This window comes from Macaca nemestrina, chromosome 1, assembly GCF_043159975.1.
Source record: "Macaca nemestrina isolate mMacNem1 chromosome 1, mMacNem.hap1, whole genome shotgun sequence".
Classification (NCBI taxonomy): Eukaryota; Metazoa; Chordata; class Mammalia; order Primates; family Cercopithecidae; genus Macaca; species Macaca nemestrina.
The window spans coordinates 40,853,536-40,880,813 of record NC_092125.1 but is presented as its reverse complement, the minus strand read 5'-3'; the positions used below and the strand labels follow the sequence as shown (position 1 = coordinate 40,880,813).

General features: G+C 41.1%; 1 protein-coding gene across 1 annotated transcript in view; it reads right to left on the bottom strand.

Annotated features, from left to right (window-relative positions):
- The window catches only part of LOC105484563 (laminin subunit gamma 1), a 123,253-nt gene that overhangs the window by 31,456 nt on the left and 64,519 nt on the right, over positions 1–27,278 (bottom strand). Inside the window, exons 2-4 of the mRNA XM_011746304.3 lie at positions 10,531–10,835; positions 5,844–5,974; positions 3,603–3,769 (exon numbers count right to left, since the gene is read on the bottom strand). Coding sequence (XP_011744606.2) covers positions 3,603–3,769; positions 5,844–5,974; positions 10,531–10,835 — 603 coding nt within the window. The remainder of the gene's footprint in view (positions 1–3,602; positions 3,770–5,843; positions 5,975–10,530; positions 10,836–27,278) is intronic.

The window sequence follows — 27,278 nt, the reverse complement described above, 5'->3', positions numbered from 1 at the left end:
CAAAAAATTAACCAGGTGTGGTAGCAGGTGCCTGTAATCCCAGCTACTCGGGAGGCTGAGGCAAGAGAATCGCTTGAGCCCGAGAGGCGGAGGTTGCAGTGAGCTGAGATCACGCCACTGGGCAGCAGGCTGGGCGACAAGAGCTAAAACTCTGTCTCAAAAACAAACAAAAAACCACCACCAACAAAACCCAACAGTATGTCAATAAAGGGTATATATAGCCAGAAGATAAAGAAATGTTCCTCCCTCTAAAAAATAGCACCATCATAAATTACAAGGAATTCCCATACTTAGAAAAGAAACTGCCTCCAGGTAATTGTTCATATACAAGTAAAAGTCAAATCAAATTACAATTCTCCTGAATCTTTAGCCTTTATTCTAATATCAGCTCCAAAAACAAGGTGGCATTTTATATGCAGGCTTCAATTTACCTTAACTTTTTAGGCCTCAGATGAGTCAAATACATTAAAACACTAACTTCCAAAGTGCCAGATTATTTATATATCTAGACTGGGGTAACTTGAGACACATGGGTTAAAATTAGTGCCACGACAGATGAAAGCAGAATTAAAAAGAAATCTAGATCCTCCAGAAACATCCATGTACAGGGAAGCCTCAACTCCAAATGGGTGATCTGTTAAGTAGCTATATTCCCTGCAGGGCACAACCATATTTTAAGACCAAGTATCTGTAGTCACAGAAATTCCTTACTATATTTACAATAAAAAGATTTTTTTCTGAGTTATTGATTCTTCCCTAAATGTAGACAGTATCTTGAAATTATAAAATAAGTAACTTAAATAAAATATAAAATAACAGAAATAAAAAGAAGTTTTATTTGGTTTCAAATCGAACAGGATATTGTTGTTTTAAAAAAATATTTGAATATATCTTTTTTTGTATACATTTTTCTTTTCTTAATGTAGACTTCTTCCAACCAAAATCATGAACACATTTTGATTTGTTTTTTGGAGACAGGGTCTCACTCTGGAGTGCAGTGGTGTCACCATAACTCATTGCAGCCTCAAATTCCTGAGCTCAAGTGATCCTCCTCCTGCCTTAGCCTCCCAAGTAGCTGGGACTGCAGATGTGTGCCACTATACTCAGCTAATTTTTAAAAAATTTTTTGTAGAGACAAGGTCTTGCTATGTTGCTCAGGCTGGTCCCAAACTCCCAGGCTCAACTGATCCTCCTGCCTCATCCTGCCGCGTAGCTGGGAGTACAGGCACATGCCACCATGCCTAGCTAATTATTTTATTTTATTTTTTATTTCTGCAGAGACAGGGTTTCACTGTATTGCCTAGGTTGGTCCCGAATGAGTCTCCCACCTTGGTCTCCCAAAGTGCTGGGACTGCAAGTGGGAGTCACCATACCCAGCCCCTTTTGTTCTTTTTCTCTCTTCCTTATGATCAGTTATTTATAGCACAGTAATATAATTGTAAACTTCTTTAGAAACTTGAGTTATTGCCACCAAAAAATCTGAGTTTTGTTAAGTTAGTTTTAAAGGGCCCTTTTCCTTCTTCATTAGCTATTTCTCTTCCCTCAAGACGCCCTAGTTTATCCCTCAATCCACCAAGCCCAGCCCACCTAAAGATCTGATGTTGTGAGACGGTGAAGCGGAATAACACCCCTGTCCACGCCGTCCCAACCCACAGCTAAAGCAAATGCCATGGCTCCCTCCTTGAGAGAAGGTAGTTCTCTTCCCTAACCCTAGCATCCTGACAATAATGCAGTATTGTCACGACATCCAGAAATGTCACTCTTTGAAGTGTCACAGTGCTGAGGGGACTAACGAGAAAAGCAAATTGACTTAGTTCGTCATCAAAGTCCTTTAGCTACAGTACTCAGTTCATTTGCTAGAGGTGAAATGGCAATGTTTGCTTTTTTAAGTAACTTCCTGGATAGACTCAAAATACGACATTATTAAGCAGAATGCTTTTCAAGCACACGTCCATTTATTTAAATGCCACATCTTAGGAGTATTTCATTCTTGTACCAGCCTTTATTGTATAGCTTCCAACACTGAATATTACAGTTCAGTAATAGAATTAAAGAAGCTCAAGCAAGTGCTTACAAATGTTAGAGGAGGCTGTAAATTTTACTTGCAAATCTTAGGATTTGTTGAAAAGACTCGGCAGCTCATTGGAAATAGTCATGAGTTAAGATAGTGGTCCCTTCTCGGGGTTTCTGCAAATAATTTTTTTGTTTGTTTTTGTTTTTTGAAATGGAGTCTCGCTCTGTTGCCCAAGCTGGAGTGCAGTGGTGCAATCTTGGCTCACTGCAACCTCCGCCTCCCGAGTTCAAGCAATTCTTCTGCCTCAGTTTCCCAAGTGAGTAGCTGTGATTACAGGCATGTGCCACCACACCTGGCTAATTTTTGTATTTTTAGTAGAGGCAGGGTTTCACCATGTTAGCCAGGCTGGTCTCAAACTCCTGACCTCAGGTGATCCAACCCCATCGGCCTCCCAAAGTGCAAAGATTACAGGCGTGAGCCACCATTCCCAGTCTCTGCCAATAATTTCTGCAAGTTAAGAGTATCTTCTTTCTTATTCTCTTTATTCTTAAAAGAACATGATAAAGAATATTTGTAAGGACATAAGAAAATTATCGCTGCTTTAAAATCATGATTAAAAGGTTCCCTTCTCCTGAGATTTCTTTCTCTATCTGTTCAGAATAAACCACGATATTGTGAAGGGATAAACAATGTTTTAAGTTTTTTCATTTTACCTTTTTCTAGGAATACTAGGACCTATTCTTCTTCCCAAAGTTACCCACCTCTCCATCGGAGGAGTGGGAAAATTCTCCCTGTTGTACTCTTTAGTGAGATAAAGAAAAAAATAGTTTTGAGAAATAATCTTGTGCAGCCAGGCGCAGTGGCTCCCACCTGTAATCCCAGCACTTTAGGAGGCTGAGGCAGGTGGATCACCTGAGTGAGGTCAGGAGTTCGAGACCAGCCTGGCCAACATGGTGAAACCCTGTCTTACTAAAAACACAAAAATTAACTGGGCATGGTGGCACGCACCTGTAATCCTAGCTACTTGGGATGCTGTGGCAGGACAATCGCTTGAACCTGGGAGGCGGAGGTTGTAGTGAGTTGAGATCACTCACTCCAGCCTAGGTGACAGAGTGAGACTCAGTATCAAAAAAATAATAATAATAAAATAATCTTGGAATGGCCATCTTAGCCTAGAATTCATTATATTTGATACATGTTAATTACCTTGGCTGCCTGAGCATTCATAAAAATAATACTATTTTAAAGGGGAACAAAGAAGACTAGAGAAACCATATTCTGGAGTAGAGTACACTGGCCCAGTATTTGCATCTAAATAAACTTCTAAACCTTGCAGATGCTCCTCCAACTCTGGGACGTGTGTTCATGAAGGAAACACAAAACCCTCAGTTTGCCTTTACAGTGAATTGCCCTCATCTATGACTTTCCTCTGACTTGAATACTACTCAAATTACAGAAAAAGCATGGCCTTTCAGAGCTTTCCTTTGAAGGAGGAATAAAAGGAAGTCACCCATTCCTTCTTCCACCCTTGGAAGTCCTCAAGACAATCGACAGACTGACGCCATGGGGCACTCAATGGGGCACTCACGCAGGCATTCACTGGCACTTTCTGCAGTTGCCCTCCTCCATGGCCGGTCATTGAAGAAAGGAAGACACTTTTCACAGTCTACTCCATATGTGTTATGTTTGCAGTTACACACCAGCTTATCAAATTCGTTCTTCATACACTCGCTTGCGTGTCCATTACATTTACATCTGGGGAGAGAAGAGACGCTCCAAAAAATTGAATGGCTGCAAAGTCCCAGACATGCACACAGAAAAACTATGTACCCAAAGAAGTAAGTTTTACCATTCAAAAGCGTAAACTAAGGAACTGAGCAAGATTAAGTAATGGCTGTCTGAATTTTCAAGGATGAAAAAAAATTAAACAAGGTAGCTTTACTTAACAGGGGTAGGGATTAACCAGACATGAAAAGAAAGTCCCTAACAATTTCTGAGGATATCTGAGGATCAATTCCTGAAGTCAAACCTGTGTATCAAGAGGCAGCAGAATGTAGTGGTTCAGAAAAGCATGGACTCTGAGGCCAGGCTGCCTGGGTTTGAAACCCTTCCCCATCACTTACCAGTGTAACTTAGCCTCTGTGCCTCGCCTGTAAAACAGGGATGATGATAATGCCTATTTCATAAGGTTAATGGGAAGATCAAGGAGCGCTTTATTTATGTGCTCAGGATTGCACAACCACAAAATAAGTCGATGAACATCAGCAATTATTCGCCATAATGATTTTAAAGTATTCCGACCTAAAGGTGGTGAGACACATTAGATACCTCATCCCCATATGGATGTCTGGTAGTCAGACTAATATCCCCTGAGGTTGTTTGGAGCAAGAATCCCTGAAGATCCCCTAGATGCAAGTATGATAACAAACTAAGGACTCATGGAAATTCCCATCAATACTAATGTGCACCGTGGAGTAGTAATGTTTCCCTCACTTGCTTCCTTAATGACAGCAATCGGTCTCATAGCTTCAACTACCATTCACTGATACACTAAAACATTTCAGGATCATTGACAGTGTGGCAGGACGAGTCCCAAACTTAGATCTCCAGCTTTCATTCTTCTCTCAAGCTCTTATCCTTCACTGCTGCACAAACTTTGATGTCCCCCATGACCTGAAATTTTACATATGTATAACCAAACTCATCAGTGTAGCTCATCTTTATTTTGTTAATAGTACCAACCATTCTCCTGATCACTAAACCTTAAAATTAAAAAAGCACCTTTGACTGAAGTCCTGGTTCAAATAAAATGCATCTATATGTTCCTTTCCATTCTGTTGCCACCAGCTTAATGTCATGTATTTGTTGCCTAACCCAGCATCATAACATGAATATAAATTCCCTCAATTGTACACTACTTTTACCCTGTTTGCACATTAATCCTCCTGGCCCACTGTTTTCTTATCAGAGTCTTACTCCAAATATCCTGCCTGATTTCTCACTGGGTACAGTTCCCATCAACTTACACTAAGCACCAATCCCATACAGGAAACAACGTAAGCAAAAGTAAGTTTTCTGCTCTTGGGATCTCACGGTCTAACACAGGGGAGGTAAGTCCAAGATTCTTCATCTGCTATTTAAGGTCTCTGGCTACCAAACTATCTTTCTGGTTTACAACTCTACAGATTCATAAGAGATTTTCCTTCGGTTAAATGGGTTTATACTCTCCCATCTCTAAACTTCTGCTTATGACATGTCCATTCTCTTGCATCCAACCAAGGCATCCTCCCCTTCCTTATCCAAAGCTTTCAAGACCCAGCTCAAATGCCATCTGCTTCTCTAGCCCGGCAGTTTTGAATCATTCTTGATATGTGGCATCTATTCTACTGCTGCTTTATCTATTTTTAAAAAACAGGTGACCACCAGTATTTCAGTTTTCACATATTCATACATCTCCTACCCTGTTCATTTGTAAGATCCGAGAAGGTCAGGACTTCTCAGTAGGATAAGGTGAGTCTTACCCTTCCTCAAGTGCTTCACAGTGCCTTTGTACTTAAATTGTCAATAAGAATTCACTAAGTGTGTGGACTTGACAAGGTTTTGGAAAACCTACATGCTTAGTTTCCAGAACGAGATCTGACAGTGAAAATATCCTAGGCTGCTGTCTGTCTTTCCAGCTAAGCATTATCACACAGGAAGGACTGTCGCTCCTATTCTTGGTAGAGAAAACATCTAACAACGGTATTAACACAGTTGTAGGACAAGTTGCTAGATTCACCTCTACGAAAAGCTCCAAACACTTTCAAGACTAATTTAATAGTTTACTTACCTGCCACCCACAGCAAAATCAGAGATCGCATAATAATAGGACTTGAGAACTTTGGGATCGTTAAACACTTCATCTCCAAAAGTGTTCAGGCGATTAAGAGTTACTCTGATGTCAGTGGCAGTTACCCATTCCTGTCAGGAAGCAAAAATAGAAACACAAAAGAGAAGTGGAGGGACTGAAAATGATATAAACATGACAAAACGTTCTCAATCACTAACTTATCATTTAGCTTACGCCCTCTTCCAGCACTCAATCTATTGTAATACTCGACTTCTTTAATTTTCTAATATTTTTCTCCTTCTTGACTCTTCCCTTCTTTGATTTGTTACTGTACTACTCAGAGTCTCAAAACACAAGGATAATAACAAATTTCTTTGCAAGGCTGCTGAGAGGCTTAAAATATAATGTGCAGCATACATTAGGGACTCAATACACATGCCCCTTCCCTCCATCCTGCATCCGCACCCCAAATACAGTCAGGGATACCAACTCAGAGCTCATGGAGCACCACACTTGGATCAGAGATGCTGGTCATTGCCTGCCCCTGCCCATGTTATAGCATCTATTCTTCCCTGCCAACCCAAACCACTACTGACAGATCTGAGGGAGATGCCCAAGTACTTGCTAATAAATCATTACATAGGCTTGAACCAATAGGATGTTGTCTGTGTTTGTCTTGACCCTCCCCACAATATCACCTTCTCTCTGAGGCCTTCCCTGGCCACCTTATCTAACATTGCTACCCCTCCCCAACTTCCTATTTCCCACTCTCACTTTATTTACATTGTCTTTTTTCACACACACCCTAACCTTCCCACCACACTGTAAGTAGTACCATGAGGGCAGGAAACTTCTGTTTTGTCCACTGCAATTTCCCTAGCATGCAGGAGGTATGCAAACTATTATTTGCTACGTGAATGAATGAATTTGAAGAAACCACAACTTATCAAGTTGGTAGGTATACCATAATGGCAGAGGACAAGAATGGGAGCTGTAGAGTTTTTCCCTAGGTTTTATGAGATCTAAGCCCTTACACTGAGCTAATTTTAGGCAGATATTTACATGTGTGGTAGAATGCTATGCTAATGATCCCAGTGAATAATGTCTGCTAGGGTCCACACCCAGTGCAGTCTCTTTCTATGCTGACTCTAGGCTTGGGTGTGACTGGTTTCAGCCGCGGGTACATCAACAAATGTGACATAAGCAGAGGCTTGATAAGTACTTGTGCACAGGGACTCACCCTCCCAGATCACTTCCACTGTGGTATAAATCCTGGTCTAGCCTCCTGATAATAGAAGACCACAGGGAGACAGAGACCTAGGCCCCAGCTGACCTGTCAGGCGAAGTGACCCAGGCTAACACAGAATCATGAGAAATCATAAATCACAGTTATCTAAAACCATTAGGTTTTGGGGTGGTGTATTACATATAACCACGCAAAGATAGCATTTCCATTTTAAGTCCTTCCTAGGGACTGCACAACAAAATCACCTTTGGAGACGTAACAAGCAAGTGCAGAGGTGCAGACATCTATGTTTTCAGAAAGCTCCAGGTGAGTCTGGGAGGCACAGCCTTGATTTGGAACCACTGCCTTAAGCCACACCAAATACCTGGCATACAGAACAACATGGAGAGCTCATAAAAGCTAATCTCCACAAAGCCTTCAAGTATAATTAGAAAGGAGAAGAGACGATGATTTCACCATATCCAAACTTGGAACTCCAATAACAACTCCTACTCACAGCCACAACGGTAGGAATATTTTAGTCGTCTGTAATGTAAACAGCTAAACATATCTCTGTGTTTAGTGCTTATTATATCTTCTACAGGCTTCAACCTTATCACAGCTCTCTTTGAATAACAGCTTCTCAAAAAGCTAAGCCATTTTTCTTACTAATGGGCATCTTTAAAGAACAGACCCTGGAGCTAGACCCTGCAGGTTCTGAATCCCAGTTCTGCCACTTAAACTGTGTGATTTGAGGCAAGTTACGTCCTTTCTGGGCCTCTGATTCCTCACCCGTAAAATGGAGACAATAAAAGTATCTACCTTACAGAGTTACTGTGAGGGTTAACTGAGGTAGAAAATCAAAAGGTTTAGAACAGTGCTTGTCACATTATAGTATGCTACAGTAAGTGCTTCAATAAACGTAAATTATTACCATAAATCGATACATGCTTAGTAATACTTATAATAGGGTGAAACCAAGAAGGGTCTCCTTCCCCATCTGGGAGATTACAGCTTCTGCAGGGAGGTTCAGGGAACAATGAAGAGAGGGAGAGAGGTGGGAGTTCCCTCTCATTGTCAGATCAGCTAAAAGTCAAATTAGCTCAACTTCTTTGGCAACTGGATATCAGAGACAGAGCTCTTACATCCAGAGACACATGTTACTCCATAATGAAACAGACTGACCACGTCTATGCAGATGCCCATAGCAATTTTTTTTTAATGCCAGGTCATAACCCATAGCATTTTTTTTTTTTTTTTTTTTTTGAGACGGAGTCTCGCTCTGTAGCCCAGGCTGGAGTGCAGTGGCCGGATCTCAGCTCACTGCAAGCTCCGCCTCCCGGGTTCACGCCATTCTCCGGCCTCAGCCTCCCGAGTAGCTGGGACTACAGGCGCTGCCACCTCGCCCAGCTATTTTTTGTATTTCTTAGTAGAGACGGGGTTTCACCGTGTTAGCCAGGATGGTCTCGATCTCCTGACCTCGTGATCCGCCCATCTCGGCCTCCCAAAGTGCTGGGATTACAGGCTTGAGCCACCGCGCCCGGCCACCCATAGCATTTTTACCACACATAGTCTCATCACCTCTTATAGTTTCACGAGTTTCTATGGCATAAAGAGCAACAAACATCACAATTCCTACAGTTGGGGAAATGGCTCAAGACAGGCAGAGCAGGTGTACAGTTAGCAAAGGTGCCAGAAAACCACAGTTACAACTTTGTATTACTGCATTTTCCTATTGACTACACTGTTCTTTCTATTGTTGCCTCATCAGGACAGGAAAATGCAATAATTTGCTGTAGGAAAGAAAGAAGTCTGGCAAATGCTTGCTAACTGATCAACTTAAAGAGTATTTGTAAGGTCACCTCTCCACTGGGCATTCAGTCTTCTGCTTTTTCTTTTCTTTCTTCTTTTTTTTTTTTTTTTTTTGAGATGGAGTCTCACTCTGTTGCCCAGGCTGGAGTGCAGTGGCATGATCTCTGCTCACTGCAACCTCTACCTCCCGGGTTCAAGTGATTCTCCTACCTCAGCCTCCAGGGTAGCTGGGATTACAGGAACCTACCACCATGCCTGGCTAACTTTTTTTTCGTATTTTTAGTAGAGAGAGGGTTTCACCATGTTGGTCAGGTAGGTTTTGAACGCCTGACCTCAAGTGATCCACCTGCCTCGGCCTCCCAAAGTGCTGGGATTACAGGCATGAGCCACTGTGCCTGGCCCTGCTTTTTCATCTGTCAAAATCAGCTATCCTCTCCGCCATTTATTTTGAACACAACTTATCTCCATCGCAAGAAACACTTTTTTGCAAGGCCTTGGCAAGAACACTCATTGCTCACTATAACCTCAGAGTTTACCAACAGCTTTCACATTCATGCTCTCCCAGCAACTTACAGAAACACAATGGAAGGGGGGAAACTAGACCTACAGAAAAATACATTCTTATCTTTTGTCACTGTCCAAAACCATACAATTAGAAAGAGAGTCCCTGAACATAATAATGGAGAGAAAGAATAAGAAGATCCAAATTAGAAACCCTAGAAAAATGGGGTATTTCCCACTGAGAAATCACAACAGCTTTTCACATAATGTACACAGCATTTGAAAACCCATGATCAGACTATCTTGTTGCAGTCAACTGATACAGGCTATCCCCATGTGGCTGTTGACTTCAGCCATATGCAGCAGCATCTCCAATTCTGTGTTCAAGTACTGAATACAGCATGAGGCTCATCAGCTTTTCCATCATCAAATAGCCGGGACATATGAAAAGTTCGCAGAAATCTGAGCAACACAGAAGAATTCCATATTATGGTGTATGAGGAATATGCATGCAGAATTCATGAGGACAAATAAATCCTTCTCAAACAGAGAAATGTTTCTATCACAGTGTTTAAGTACAATGCTATGGGTACCTAAATTAATATCCTGTTACTAACATCCATCCTTTTAGGTGATGAGGAGTTTCTTTAATGATAGGCAGTGGTGCCAGACAAACCTAATCAAGATTTTCCTGTGTAAAAATGTGTAAATGTCTTGCTTCAACTGTTTCCCTTTGCTAATTTTAAAAAATACTTTTTATTTTGTCAAATAGGTAAGAAAAAATTCAAGAAATCTGAGTAATTAGGTCAAATGTTCTCTTCAAAAGGTCAGAAGGAAAATGTTTCCACCTCAGATACAGAGACTACCGTTAAAATTGTTTGACTTTTTAAAAAATGTGTAAAGTTTACATCCTAGAATAGACCTGCAAGTGCATACGAACAAACATCAACCAGGCAGCAGGAACAAAACTACTTTCCTTTACTTATTAATAGTACACAGAGAGCAGAATCAAGCTCTCTGTCTGTGTTGCTCAAGTATTCTACTCTGACCTGGTACCTCAGAAGTGGGACCACAGGCCCCGCTACAATAATCTTCCCGCACCTCACGTTATAGAACTAGCTGGCTTCAGGCCAACCTGTGAGAACTTACCTGCAGCACAGGGCTATTGTCAAAGTTATAGGCACTTGGCCTTCCTTCCAGGGTAGAAAAGGCCACGTTGCCCCCAGTGAGGGGAGAAATGTCACTGAATTCATCAGTACACAAGGCCTGCTGCTCGTCCCCTCCTGTCCTGATGAAGCCGCGGTTTGCCTTGGAGTAGGTGTTCTCGCAGGAACCACTGTAGTACTGGTAAGGAATCCAGGGCCCATCTTCCCGCGTGCGTTTGTAAATGGCAAAGCTCTCTGGGCGGCTGGTGTGGAACTTGAGACGCACATAGGTGATGTCAAAAGCTTTTCCTGTGGGACAAACACATCGAAGGTCGTCAGTCATATGTATGAAGCAAAGAAATGCCCTATATTCCCAGCTTAGTCTGGAACTTGACAAAGGATACAAACCACCTTGTACACATTAAACCAAGAAGACAGGCTATTCTAAAACAGAAAACTACGTATTTTCCCACAAAATGACAAATGGCAGTTGGGTCCATAAATTGGCTCATAAAGGCCTGTCGTGAGGTGCGTTGTGGAAATTTTGTGTGCAATGAAAACTGGTGGTATATGTTAGTACTGTACTTATACTATTAATTAAAACTAAAATTGAATTAAAAGCACATTTATTCTTAATGCTGGTACTTCAGTAAAAGCTTAATTAAAAGATACAAAAGCAAATATATGCTGACTTTCTAAATGGGTCTCCAGACCCTTTAAGACTTTAAAAAAACCTTATTCTCTATTAACTGTAATGTTACTCTTGATGCAGGAAGAATATCATCAGCACTATTCTTCTACTTATCTACCAGGTTAAGATACAGACATTTGAAGAAGGGAGGACAGTGTTTGAGAGACATAGCAGGGAGTAGAATAAGAAAGAAGAATAAAAAATTCCTTCAGTAGATGAACAATGAAATGGGGGAATAAAAGAGAAAGGTAGAAAGGAGGTCTAAAGAGGTTGTTTGAATATGTTCAAAAGAGAATATATGAGAAATGAGCTCTGAGCAGAGAGGAAAAGACAGCAGTCACTGGGGCAGACAGTTCACTGCAAAAGCCAGAGTGTGGTCTTATGGTCAGGATGGCTTGGTTGCCAGCCAGTGTGTCTTCACATGGGTAAAAGAAACAAACACCATTCATTCACACATTGGGTCCTGCTATCTCTAACAATATCTATACTTTGCTACTTCTATGTTATAGTGAAGATCCCAGTTTGGTCAACAAGAACTTGTTAGGCACAAATCTATGCTCAGCTCTATGCTATATACATCAGGGAACGGAATGTGTTAGACACAGGGATCCTTGTACTCGAGGAGCTTACAGTTTTTTTCCTCCCTAAGCCAATTCAAGAACCATCCTAACCCTCTCCTACAAAACCCACAGAACAGCAGCTTCTGTGCTCTCAGAAGTGTTGAGGAGAGACTTCTGCCACTTTCAGTTCCTCATACCCACTAGTCCCTGAGAGACAAGGAGCGATTCCTCACGTGTGGCCTGGACCCCGCTATGTCTCTCTCTGGCTGCTGACTGGAGTCCCCCTCTCTCCACTCCTGCACTCAGTGCAACACAGTGCAGCTCTGCCTCTGTGTGGGGTGGGGCCTGCTGCTATCCTGTTGCTGGATCTGGGACTAAGTGGGTGTGGTCAATTCAGGGAGGAAAAGAGCAGAAAGCCTATGCAAGCTATGTGTCCAGGCCACATTCTTCAACTGAGCGTTCTCTATAATAATACTGACAGGAAGAGCCATATCTGACTATTTCTCAACTGGCCCAGATCTTAGAGGAGGCTGGATTAACTGTCCCCCACATACATGAAACATACTTGCGCACACCTTAGCTTCAACACAAAGCCATGTGGCATGACAGAAAGAACACAGGACTGGGCATTTTGAGACCTGAGTTCAGATCCTGCCTCCCTCCTTCACTAACCATATGATTTCTGCTCTGCCATTTTCTCTTTGTAAAAATGATGACAATCCCTGTCCCCACCTACTTCAAGAGTTGCTGGAAGGTCAAACTAAGATCTACACATACTTGACTAATTGTAAAATTCGATACAAATATAAGGCATTATCACAATAGGGTTTATAAAGAACATTCCTGAACTGGGATTCTGAATATGTTCACAAAAAAGGACCTGACTATTCCTGATACAATTACCAAAGGATATTATACAAACATGAATATTCTATCTAGGATGCAGTGCATTTTGCCTAGACAGAGGTCACACAAAATACAGTTTACACACTTCCTGTTAAAAGAATGCAAGTTTTACCTGTATCTCTTTATTCCGTCAAAAATGTCAAGACATCACCTTTGAATGAGGGCGAGGTTATAGTACAGTATCTGTGGCATTCCAGAGACTCACTATCTAAGACATTCCAGAATGGTTAAAGTAATTTTACTCATGAGTAAGTGGCCTGGATTGTTCAAAGGCTCACTCACTAGTCTATAGATCACAGATTATCCTTGCTTCTCTATTTTCTATCTTTCTGATATCTCATTGTTCTTTAGCAACCCAATGGCAACTGACTGGGCCAAAGGAGAGAAGGTAAAATCAATCAAGTCATCCTGTGTTCCAATCAACATCTATACTACAAAGCCACACTCTGAAAGAACCAGGCATATGTCTCTTGCTGCAGGCATAGACGCACAGCCACAAGTAGCAAAATGTCCAGAAAGCAATTATGCTAGCATTAAACTCTGATGCAGTCTACTTTGCAGGTGCTGGCCTGGCCTTGCTGGCAATTAGCTTCATTTGCAGGGCTACCTTTCTCATGACAACCTACAGCCACAGCTGGAAATGAGGGAGCTCTGTGGCAGTCTGTATGGAGGCTCACACACCTCCAGGACAAGAGAGCCATGGGCACTGTCCTCAGAGTTGCATCAACCCAACAGCGCATACAGACAGCTGCAATTTACAAATCATCATGAGATGATTCCATGACAGGGGAAGTGCATCATGTTTGGAAAGCATGGAGAAGATCATCTAACCCAGATTTACAAGTTCAAGAAATGCTTCCTAGAGGAAGAGGCATCTAAATCCAAGACGTGAGGAATGCTTAGAATGAGCTAAGCAAACAGGGACCCATCGTCCAGGCACATGAAATGGCATGTATGAAAGCCCAGAAAACACAGAGGAGTGATCACTGGAGGAATTAGAGTTGTCTAGGGTAGCTAGAACTAGAAAGTGGCTGGAGATGAGGCAAACAAGAAGCAGAGCACGCCAGGCTACGGTCATGTTTAAGGAGCAACTTTACCTTAAAGGTAATGGCCAGCCACTGAAGGCATTAAACCAGAAAATACATGATCAGGTTTGATTTTTAGAAAGATTAGTGTGGAGATTAGGTTGGAAGGGACAGGAACGAAGATGGGGAGGTCAAGATGTGGCAGTAATCCAGGGAAGATGACAGAGGCTGAAAAATGGGAACAGAGGAATGGAGAGAAATGAATGGACCTGAGTGAGGTGTAGGAAGCCGTTTTCAACAGTAACTTAGTAACTGATGCACTACAAGGCAATAGGGAGCTGCTTTTGAAGGCCTCCTCACTTGTCACTGTCAGTACCCTGTTTCACTGTCAAAGTTGCTTTTCCCATTCCATGAGGTGGAAGCATTAAGAGTAACATTCAGTTTTCTAGTTTAAAATGAATCAAGTGGAGGGTAGTACTATTCACTGAATAGAGAACAGAGAAGAGTGGGCAGGACTGGAGGCAGGCGCAGGGGCAGGTTGGGAAGATGAATTCAGTTTCAGATACACTAGTTTGGGGATGCCTACAGGTCATGTAGATGAGGAAATGTCTGTAGGGAGCTGGATGTGAGCAGTTTGACGGGTCAAGAGAGATATCTGAGTTAGAAACAGAGACTTGGGACTCACTAGTATGTAGATGGACACCGGAGACTTGAGTACAGTTGAAGCCCATGGAGTAAGTGTGTTGCGTGAAAGCTGACTTCTGAGACCACCCTAAGGTGCACAAACGTTCACAGCACACACAGAGGAAGATGACAGAGGAGGCTATGAAGGGCCAGCCAGAGGGAAGAAGGCAAGTAAAAGAATAAAAATGTCACAGAAGCCAAGGAAAGACAGTTTCAAGGAGGGAGAAATCAACGGGGTTCAAATATGCTAGTAGTGTCAAGTAACATACTAAGAAGTATCCATCAGCTTCAAGCCACAGAGGTCACAGCTGCACCAAAAGCAGTTCCAGGGACAGGATGGTAGTGGTTGGAATTGAGAATGGGCCGGGCGTGGTGGCTAACGCCTGTAATCCCAGCACTTTGCAAGGTCGAGGCAGGCGGATCACGAAGTCAGGAGTTCGAGACTAGCCTGGCCAACATGGTGAAACCCCATCTCTACTAAAAATTCAAAAAATTAGCCGGGCATGGTGGTGTGCACCTATAATCCCAGCTACTCAGGAGGATGAGGTGGGAGAATCGCTGGAACCCAGGAGGCGGAGGTTGCAGTGAGCCGAGATCATGACACTGCACTCCAGCCTAGGGAGGCAGAGGTTGCAGTGAGCTGAGATCATGACATTGCACTCCAGCCTAGGCAACAGAGCGAGACTCCTTTTCAAAAAAAAAAAAGGAATTATTCAGAATGGACAGCAGGCAGACACAGTAAGTGTAGTTAATCTACCATGTGGTCCGGCTAAAGAAGAGGAGAAGGAGGGGAAGATGATATTTGGAAGGGTTACAGGGCCAAGGAAAGACTTATCTTTTTTTCTTTTTTGTTTTCTGATAGTAGAGATGAACGTGTATTAAACACTGTTGTACTTGAGTCAGCAGAGAGGGAAAGGTGAAAAACAAGCTGGAAAACAAGAACGGGATTCCATGTTTGTTGGGAGACTGGTTCTCTACAGAAAGAAACCTGCCTCTTTGCTCTCTGTCTGGGTACATATGCAAAGTGACTTTGCAGGTTTTAAGGGACAGAAGTTGAAATTCGAGTTCTACCAATGACTTTTTTTCTGTGTAGCGAAAATTCAAGGATACCTGCTAATGACTGGCGGCAAAGTCAGGGAGTAACGTTGGGTGGGGAATATTTGAACGGAGTGTAGCCTGTAAAGTCATATCCCCTCCATAAACAAAAAACTCAAGGGCAGATGTTTAGAATGAAGCACACAAAATTAACCAATACTTCCTGCTCTGGGTCCTACAGTTCATGCTGGCTGAGGGAATGAGAGGAGGGGAACAGGCCGCATCAACAATGAGAATCCAGCCTTTGTTCATGTAGGACCAAGCCAAGAAATTCTGCTTAATAGCCACTGTGAAGTCCAGCAAAGATAGCTGACTAGAAAAAAGAAGGCTTACTGGGCAGAGACCAGGTGGCTAAAAAGACAGCAGAAGGCCATGCCTTTGTAGAACATCTCTGTGGAAGTGTGATCTCCACTGCAGCATTCAGCATCCCCACTGCCAATATAACAGAAAAACAACAAGACAAGGGGACTAAAGTTGCTTCAAGGAATTTGGAATCCAGTCTGGATAAATAAGAAGGCAAATACAGAAAATGGAATAGAGGGGTCAAAGTGCGAGGTATGTGTGTTATCTGGAATTAACTACAACCAGAACTGGAACACTAAGGAGCTTCTTATTCTGTTAAATAACTCCACTGGAGGGTTACCATGTCGTCTCTCTCACCATACTTTCCTACTCTGTCCATCCTACTCATTTCACAATTGACAAAGTAAGAAGATTCAGTTAACAGGTAGATGAATAGAAAACAGGACCAGATCTTCTAATTTCCAGTCCGATGACACTACTAAATTATCATCACACTGTGGGAGCAAGTCAAAGTAGACAGTATGGCTTTAAGGTAAAGTAGCCAAGCCAAACAATTAAGGAAAACAGTAAGTGCATTTCTGGATGTATTCCAGCAACTATTCAACCAGAACATCTTCCACCCCTCACCCCATGTTCACGCACATGAAGACTAACCATGGATGTACACACCACCAAGAAAATGTTTAGCTTCTGAGTGTTCTACTGCCCCTCTTCCTCCCCCTGCCATATCCCTTCCATAAACAAAAAACTCAAGGGCAGATGTTTAGAATGAAGCACACAAAATTAACCAGTACTTCCTGCTCTGGGTCCTACAGTTCATGCTGGCTGAGGGAATGAGAGGAGGGGAACAGGCCGCATCAACAATGAGAATCCAGCCTTTGTTCATGTAGGACCAAGCCAAGGAATTCTGCTTAAGCCTCCTACGTGGTGAAGTATTTCTAATCTCTCAGAATAGGGGAGAAACTCTTCTTGTCTTAGAATTGGATTGAAGCACTGACTGCTGGGGAACATAAATGCTTCTCTGTTATGTGCTACTCAGAAAAATTCCATAAGGATCTTGTGAAATAACCTCCTTTAGAGTTTAGTAATGAATGACAATGGCCATATAGAATTTCACAAAATTGCAAAATGCCCTTCCACAGCTTGAATTAGAAAAAGAAAACTAGTTCATTCTAAAGTATCAAATTAGGAGTCACTGGTTCACCACTGGCTCTTATGTGCTAACTCTCTGGAAGTCAGAAAAGGAATGCTCTCCTTGAAGCCAGACTTGATTTTAGGAATATAAAACTAATAAAGTTGTAGCACAAAGTCAATTAGAGATGGGGTGTGTTTAGGCTACTAAATGGGATTCTCCAAACAGTTAACACAAACAGTAGTCACAGAAAGCAACTATTTGAAAATGTTTTCAATTTTGTTAGCATAACTGCTGGCTGAAACAAGAGTTCCCAGGCAACACATCCAGCTGCACACCAGCTGTTATTGTTCCACCTCAGCGGATGGATTGCACAAACAGAGTCTCACCGATTAAGACGACCCAAGGCCAAGTTAATACTGACTGTGGGATCCTCAAGCAGACACAGGCAGGCGATCGGAAAGCCCTACAGAACAACTAAGCACAGAAGGAATCTACTGAGATGATCTGGTACAGTGCGGTCACTCTAGTTGCTGTAACACTCACTCCTCCTTATTGCCTGTTGAAGGGCTAGTTTCTATTGGCTAAAACTTATCTTTAAAATGGTTTGTTTTTAAAAACTTATTATCCTGTTCCTTTCCCCTAAATTTCTGTACTCCCTTTTCATTGCCTCCCCCTTGCCAATCAGTCAAATGCCGACAGTGCAAGAGGACAATCCCTTAGAAAGTATATTTAGATTAGCACAACTTAAAAATGCAGACAAGTAAACTTTACAGCTTTGTATAAAACAGTAATTCCTAACTAAATTTATGACAACAAATGCAATGGAACTTACAATTTGAGAAAGCATCCCTTTCAAATGAATGAACAAAGGGCTTCAATAATCATGTTTTCTGAGTACAGGCAATAAGCACTTCCTATCACACTTGAGCCATTGTTAAGAACCGAAAGACACACTAAGACAAGCAGAGATAGAATATGGAAAGTCTCAATTCTATGTTGCCACAGTGAAATATAACAAAGCAGATGGGTAAAAGAGAAGATATTTTAGAATTTCTCAAAGCTAACAGAATTCTGTATCAAAAGCTATTTATAAAAATAATGGAATGATTATCACTATGGAGCTAAGAGGAAAACAAAAGTTTTGAAATAGACAGTATGATTTTGGAGAAGATAAACCCATAATCTCTATGGAAATTAGATTTTTCCATGAAGTATCAAAATTAAAGTTTAAGACAAAAAAGACACTTTTCTTTCCCTATCACCCTCAAAATACTACTTGGTGCTATGGTTAAATAAGATCACAGCACTAATCTAATGTAGAAGTTCTCAAAAATAAAAGCTTTCTGCTTGCATTACCTAATTGCAATGTCCCAAAATGCCATATACACTTCAGTAAACTGAAGGGCCAAAATTGACTAATCATGGTAATTAAAATGTGATCATAAAACAGCCATTACATGCATACAGAGAGAATTCTTAACTGAACACTAGAATGTCAAACACCCTTGGAGAGTAATTTCAAATAAGTGCAAATCACTGTTAGAGGGTACAAACACTTTCCACTATCAAAACATATGATAAATTCATCCTGATCTGCATATCTTTGGCATTTTATTTGACATACCAAAAAAGATAAGATTCCTAAGTGAAATTTTAAGCCAAGAACTGGGGAATATGCCTTATTAACCCAAACCCCATGCTTCCAAGACTCAATACCAGACCTAATTCATGGTGGTAGACCACAGGCATGAATAAGTCCTGCAGCTGGGCTAAAGGAACAAGGCCAGCATTCACCCCCACTCATGCAAGCTGAGGCAAAAAATCCATTCACTCTGCTGAACAAAGTTCCCACTACAGGGATTTGACTGACATAAGATTTAATAGAGTCACAAAGAAGGCAACTAAGTTAATTATAACACTAAATAAATAAAAAGACAATTAAATATAAGCTACATAAGCCATATTTTAGAAATGTATAATTGTTAAGATATGAAAAAGACACCATAATTTTATGGGAAGCTATTTCTTGTTCTGTGATATTCATATACTATTGAAAGTTGGCTATAGTTTGGCTTTTATCTATAACAGAAGGGTGAAAAATATTTTTTTTTAAAAAAAAGAGAAAACCATCTAATTAAAAAAACAAGATTCTAATACCTAGAATCTAGGTATTAGATTCTAGGTATAGTAATAGACTAAGGTCAACTCCAATAATCCCACAAAGTCACAAAAAGTTGACCAAAGTTTACTTTTTTTATTCAACAACTATCTGCTAAGTGAAGTTAATAAGTCCACTGTGATGTGCTATTTAAAATACTTCAATCTGGCCAGGCGCGGTGGCTCACGCCTGTAGTCCCAGCACTTTGGAAGGCCAAGGTGGGAGATCACCTTAGTTCAGGAGTTCGAGACCAGCCTCATCAACATGGTGAAACCCCATCTCTACTAAAAATATATAAATTAGCTGAGTGTGGTGGCGGATGCCTGTACTCCCAGCTACTCAGGAGGCTGAGGCAGGAGAATCACTTGAACCCAGGAGGCAGAGGTTGCAGTGAGCTGAAATCACACCACTGCACTCCAGCTTGGGTGACAGAGCAAGGCTCTGTCTCAAAAAACAAACAAACAAACAAACAAACAAAAAACTCTAGTCCTTCATTTTGCTAGAGTGCCTTTTATTCTTTAGTTTCATTCCTAATAAACTCGGTCCCTAATTCCCCTAGATCATGTACTATTTGCATCTGTCCTCAAAAGAGGAAATAATTACAAATTACAAATACCATAAGATATCTTACATACTAAAATGGCTTTCTCAGTTTTCACAACTGCTTATTAATTTCTTACCACAACCAGCCATTAGATCAAGGTTAATAGCTATGACTGGTCTTGATAATTACTCAAGTTCAAATTCTTCCATTCATTCAACAAACATTTACTGAAAACCTACTACGTGCCAGTCCCTGTTCTAGGCACTGGGGCTTAGCAGAGAATAAGACAAGGTCTCAACGTTGTAGAACTTATAGTGAAGTAGGGAGCATGCCTGGGAAAGGGATAGATTTTAAAATAAAAATGAAAATTCTGTGTGTCAGACGACGGTGAAAAACGAAGCGGGAATAGAAAGTTTGTGGAGAGCCTATTTAATTCAGCATTATCAGAGATGTTCTCATGACATGGATAAGGTGATACCTGAGCAGAGCCCTGAAGAAGTGAAACAGTGCAACATCTCGGGGAAGAGCATTCCAGGAACAGCAAGTGCAATACCCTGAGGCAGGCACATGCTGGCAAGTTCCAGGGAGTGCTGAGGAGGCCAGTGCGGCTGAAGCAGCAGTGAGTAGGGTGGAAAGGTATTAGGAGATGAGGTGAGAGAAGCTGAGAGGGGGAGGGGATGCCAACATGGAGGGCTTTGTAGGTCACTGTAAGACTTGGTTTCTACTCTGAATGAGATGAAAACCCACTGGAGAATTTTATACAAAGGAGTAACAGGCTCTAACTAGTATTTCAAAAGGACGACTCTGGTTGCTGTACTTACCAAAGACTACAGAGGGGATGACAGAGAAACAAGAAGATGAGTTAGAGGAGTTTTGCAACAATCCAGCTAACAAATAATGGTATTTTGGACTTATTTTGAGGGTGGAACAAACCAGTTTTAGTGATGGACTGGATGTGGCATGAAAGCTTTGCCTTATACAATTGGAATGATGAAGCAGTCATGGAGGGATGGAGAGTAAGAAACTGGGAGTTCAATTTCAGATATAGTAAGTTGAAGATGCCCATGAAACCTCTAAGTGAAAATATCAATTCAGCAGTTAGGATATACAAGTCTGGAGTTCAGGAAGAGGCCGCAGCAGGAGAGAGAAATCTGGAAGTCATCAGCATACAGTTAGTATTCAAAGCCATGGGATTAGAGGAAAACAACTAGGGAAGGGATATAGATAGATAAGAGGTACACAGACTGGGTCTCGGGACATACCAACTTTTAGCAATGGGGGAAATGGGGAGGACCCAGCAAAGGAGACCGGAGAGAAATAGCCACTGAAGTAGAAAGAATACCAAAAGAGTAGAATTCCAGAAGCCAAATTTTAAAAAGCTTCTTTTAAAAAGAAGAAGAGAGTGATCAACTGAACTTTGTCATACACTCCTGAAATGCTAAGAAAGATGACAACTGAGCACTGGCTACTGGATTTGGCAACCTGGAGGTCTGACCTTGAGTGTTTTGTTAGAATTGACAGGAATGAAAGCCAAGAGAATACTGGGTACAAGGGAAGGGGGCACTGGAAACAGGTAATAAAAACAATTTTCCAAGTAATTTTTCTTATTTATTTTCTGTTAGAGACAGAGGAGAGCCCTAAATTGCCCAGGCTGGACTGCAATGGTACTATCATAGCTCACTGCAACCTTGAACTCCTGGCCTCAAGCAATCCTCCCACCTGGGCCTCCCAAGGTGCTAGGATTATAGGCGTGAACCACTGCACCCAGCCCACTAAGTAATTTTTCTATAAAGAAATGAGGTGGTAGCTGGAGAGGGAAAGGGGTGATCAAGAACAAATTGCTTTTTAAGATGGGAAGACATCATGTATTGTGTTGATGGGAAGGATCCAGTGGGGCAGCTGGGTTTCTACTCAACAGTGAGGACTTTCTCTGGTGGCATCACTGGACTGGAGTGGGTCCAAGAGAGTCCCTTTCATCCACAAAGACGTTCTCTAAAAAAGCCTTCCCAAAGATTTCCTAAACAGAAAAGGCATAATATATATTTTCAGGATCACTATAAGTATCCGGACTAAAAAGAGTTACCTGTACCCAAACAGTTCAAAACCCACAGGCGCTCTAGAAGGTCCCTTTCCATTAGAGCCAGCTCACGTCTATGTCTTCCTGTTACAGTAGTTCCCATCATCTGGCCCACAGTAAGGTCCCAGACTGGCTACCAGAATCACCCACAGAGCTTTTGAAAATGCATATTGTTGAGCCTCATCTCCACAAGTTCCATTTTGGAAGGTTTTGGGTGAGGTCCCAAGGTTTTGGGTGAGGTCCCAAACTCTTGTGTGTTTTTTTCTCTTTTTAAACTTTATGGTCTGTGACACAGCCCTTAGGAGATCCCCAGAACATGTGCCCCCAGACTCGGTATTTTTATAAAGACAATTTTTATGTATAATTACAGTTGAGAAATACTTCCCTACTATAAACTCTTCTCCATCCTGGTTCTCATTCTTTAAAGAATCGGGTAACAAAAGGCTTCTGTGGAATGAACTTAAGTTCTTCTGATTTTCATGTCAGACATTTCAAGGTGCAATTTATTCCATGCATCAACTGTAGGCATGCATAGGCAGTAAACCGGAAAAGCAGCAGTCTTCTTTAAGACACACACAGATGTTAGTCAACAGGGATACTCACTCCACATCCAAGTCTGGGGGTGACTGCACAAACTGAGCCCAAACTCCCCAACATTTTCCTCCATGCCAATTTCCTCTATCATTCAACATGCATTCACAAGGCCCTAAATCCTAGGCAAGTAGAAATACACACTTGATTTTTAGAAAACCTATCTACTGCTGGGGATTTCACAGTGGTATCCTTTACAGGCAGGCATTGGTCAAGATTCCTTGTAAACCAAATTCCCCACCCTCTCTGGTGTCCACCCTTCCTTCCTATAATAAAATGATACAGGACCACCAGGATTCTCAATGGTAAGGGACACAGCTGAAAGCAAAGAGTTAACTTCTGCTTCAGTACACTCAAAAAGATAAGAAAACACTTCTTCTTCTTTGTCTAGAAGCCTAGACTTGTTTAATCCCAGTCTGTGTCGGGTAATGTCGGCGTTTTCAGGGAGGGTGTTACATTCTGTTGGCTACAGACTAGCATAGAAATATTTATTTTTCAGAGAAGAAATTTTAGGTATTTAAAAAATATATATTAAAAGGGGGGCTTAAGTACAAAGCGCCAGATGTTCATATAGTAATTAGAGAGGGAAGGGAAGAAGAAAGAGGAAGGAGTGGGGGGGGGGGGAGAGGGAAAAGAAGAAGGAGAGAATGGGGAAAGAGTAAGATTGAAGAATTATAAAAACACTGTAAAAGTCCAGACTTGATATTCTGGATTTTAAATGATCTCACGACATGCACAACTATCTATAGGGCATGCTTTCTTTTCACTTTAGAAACTCCTTGGGTCACTGATCCAACCTCCTTCCAGACTCACTTAGGACACACTTTAAGTAGCTTAGAATCCAAGACAGAGGCTGGCAAACCACAGCTGGCAGATTAAATCTAGCCCACCACCTATTTTTGTAAACAACGTTTTACACTGTTTATCGCTGCTTTTCTGGCTACAAGGGCAGGGGTGGGCAATTGTGGAGACCCTGCATGGTCAGCAAAGCCTAAAATATTTACTAAGTGGCCTTTTACAGAAAAAGTTTGGTGATTCCTGATCTAAGAAATGAAAGAATACAAAAACGAAGATTTCTACTAAAACCTCTTCTTCTGCAGGGCATACTGTTTTAAAATTTGGTCCAAGGAAGTTTAAATTTTTCCTCTACTCTCACGAAAAAAAAGCAGAAGGAAGCCCATTCAGAAATGTTATAAGATTTAATTCAATTACATTTGATACCCCTAGAATTACCTATGATTTCACAGAAAGAAGCACTTTCTTTTCTTAATAAGCAAAAAGATTAGCAGGTAGGGGAGGGGATGGAGATTTGATGCATTTCAAAAAATAAAATCTGTAATAATATCCTTTAGCTCTTATACAGCTCACAAAAATGAACCAGTGAAGCAGAAAGACAAGGAAAACAACACTCTTGGAACAAGTGACACCATTTTTCCAGCGGTGCCCCCTCCCATACCCACCCTCCCCCCACCAGGCAGAGGCTTAATAAGCAGCAGTTGCAGTGAAGGGGGGAAACTGATTACTCAAGTCAAACAGTAAACGTAACTGGGACAGCAGGAAAAATGACATGTTGAAAACCGCAAATAAAGTGGAAAATGTAAGTAGATCTCATTTAGATATCTACAAGAATCTCCCTCCCTTGACCTCTGGGTAGGAATTCAGTCCTTCGCACAAGGCCTCCTTGTACTTCTGCTCTTCTGAGCGGATGGACAATTTACATCACGAAAGTACCCTGCCAGCTGGCACTCTCTCTACAAGCGACTGATTGTGAGCAGATGCCTTCGTAAGTATAAACGAATACACCCCCTTCTTCATTTTTCATTCATCTACCCTCTTTGCAAAGGAATAAGAATGTACACTCTACACACTCTCCCGTAGAAACCAAAGTTAGTGTTCTTCGTATCCCTTTCTCTCTCATGGGCTGTGCTTGAACATGCTATTGTGTTCCTGATTAAATTATATCTTCTACAAAGTAGCTAAAATGTATGTAATTCCCCTGGACTACATGTAAATAATCTTGTACTCCTAGATGCATCTGCTTATTTTTTCTAATGACTGTTAAGAAACAAAATTACAACAAATTTAAAGGTCTTAATTGGCTTTTGTGATTCCAGAATTGAGCAACATCTTACTCTATAAAATAGAATGAGTATTCCAATGAGCTGAGCAGAGGAATTGGTTTTATAGACAAAAAACGTCTGAGAAAAGCAGAAACAGAACAAAAAGCAGGTTGACTGTTTCAAAAGTTACTTTCCTTTTAGGGTTAAACAGAGAAGACGTCTTTTTATGACCAGGTAAACTGGGCCCCTTCTAACTGGTTTTCGTGAATCTGAAACAATTGGTTGTTTCAGAATTCAGGTTAATTATGTGGTACCTGAATTATGTACCAGCATGAGCAACTCCATTCTAGTTTAGTCTGGTCTGCTGGGGCCTAGTGCAAGAGGCTAGTCTAAAACAATGGGCCCCCATAAACTTTATTTAATATGACTTAGATTAAAAACTATGTCCTAGAATAGTCTCAATTTAGAACATTTGATAATCTGCCACAACAAAGAATCATAACTTTCAATCAGAAGTCAGTCTAAATTATTGGTGTATTTAGTGTTATACATTAAATAGTCTTTTTTTAAAAAGCTTCTTTCTAGTTAAATCACCTTCCCCTTAAAGCACATTTTCATTCCAGAAACTTCTTTAAATTTATCTTTAATTGGAAAGTAGTAAAGAATTTGGCAGATAAATATCAGAATGTCCCTTTCCAATGAGGAAAAACTTTTTGCAATCACGCTTGAAACTGTTTTATAAATTATGTAGATAGCATATTCAGTGAAGGTGTCTTGAGGGTAAGGAGATCACACAAATTATTTACATAGCATATTTCAGGTAGGTCAGTCAGGTTCCCAGCACTTCAAAAACATGGGCCCTTTAATCTGCTTTTCCCTTTACATTGAGAGCAAACATTAAACAGTGATATCAGAAGAAATGTTCTTCAATCCAGTCTTTGCCATATTTCAAACAGATAGCACTGCAGTTCTCCTCCATGGGAGTATTTCACATGCACCCACAATGGGACTTGTTCTACCTTTCTATTTACATTCTGGAGAACAGCCAAAGTCCTTTCTGGCTCTCTTTGATCTGATGCCAGAGACTTAGTATCCAACACCTACCTAGAAGAAATTCCCTTAGGAGTTCCATGACTAAAGAGGAGTTAGGAAGAAGATAGAAAGTATTCTATAAACCCACCCTGTATCATTATCACTCCCCAGCTTAAGAATCTGTGCAGCTCACCTGATCTAATGCACACTCCTCAGGCATGTTATCACAAGGCACCCATAAGTCTGGACAATTGTGCTTCATTTTCTATCTCCAAACCATATCCTACAGTTCTCTAGTGTAAACTAAAACCTCTGTTCCAGTCTTGCCAACTTTATTATCCATATGCCACATCTCACCCCTAAGCCATTCTCTAGTCTTGACTCCTTCCAAGCCCTATCCATCTTTCCAGGTTTGGTTCAAGTTCCACCATATCCATCCATGCCACTATCAACTTGTATTATCATCTTACTTTTCTGAACACATAGCACTTACTGTAATTCACTACTTGAGTATTTATTCTTTCATGTCTCTTTGCCCCAACAAATTTAACTTATTCAAAAGCAAGGAATATATACTTTTGGGTATATTCTATAATAGTGCTTTTCAAGCTTTTCTAACCATTACACAAATAAAAAAGACACTTTACATTGCAATCTTGAACTCACACATACATATACAATTGAAACTCAAGTTTGATAAAATAATGCAATACTATACATGATGCAATCTGATATTCTAGTTTTCATTCCATTTGATCGAATATGCTGGTTATAGTTCACTAAATTGATTTTATGACATTAGGGAGCTGTGACCCACAATTTGAAAAACACTGCAATTCCTAGGGCACTGTGCTTGTCAAAAAACAAGTGCTCAACAAATATTTATTTACAGTAGACTGACTCATCTACCAAACAAAACAGGCTAGAATTCTAAAACAAGACAATATTTTCTGGATATTGACGTAGAGCTTATGACGATGCCTTTCAAGGCCTTCTTCCATATTTTAAAAACAGATCAACATTAAAAGAAAATCTTTGTACATGGCAGCCTTTAACAAGATCAAAGAAAACAGGTCGGGCATGGTGGCTCATGCCTGTAATCCCAACACTTTAGGAGGCGGATCACCTGAGGTCAGGAGTTCGAGACCAGCCTGACCAACATAGAGAAACCACATCTCTACTAAAAGTACAAAATTAGCTGGGCATGGTGAGGCACGCCTGTAATCCCAGATACTTGGGAGTCTGAGACAGGAAAATTGTTTGAACCCGGGAGGTGGAGGTTGTGGTGAGCCAAGATCACACCATTGCACTCCAGGCTGGGCAACAAGAGCAAAATTCCGTCTCAGAAAAAAAAAAGAAAGAAAGAAAAGAAAAGAAATGCCCTTTTCCTAAAGCTAAGTAGCAAAAATTTCATTAATCAACATGGCATCCCCAAGAGGGAAAGAAGCCTCTAGCCCTCTAAGGGATCTTAGAGGAACTTAGGAACGGATCCCCTAAGTTCCTTTTAGCAGCTCTGGCTTTCCAGAAGAACTCCTTCAGCCATGAGCATGTGATAAGCTTTCATGGTAGTAGCAAGATTTCCTCTCTGTGAGATAGATGGACTGAGGCCCAGTGCGTGGGGTTAGATTTCTACTAAAAAGAAGACATTTGGATAATTACTGTTTGATGCTCATGACACTTTTTTCATGGTATTATCAGTACCTGGAATTATCCTCTTTATTTTCTGCATGTTTTATTCATGTCACACACATACACACACAAGAACGCAAGATTTTGAGGGCCAGGACTCATCCCCTGCTATCTTTTTATTTTGAGGTATGTTTTTGTTGTTGCCTTTTATAGGGAGAGAATTGTCTGACTTTTAAAATAAGCAGCAACCCAGTAGAAGAAA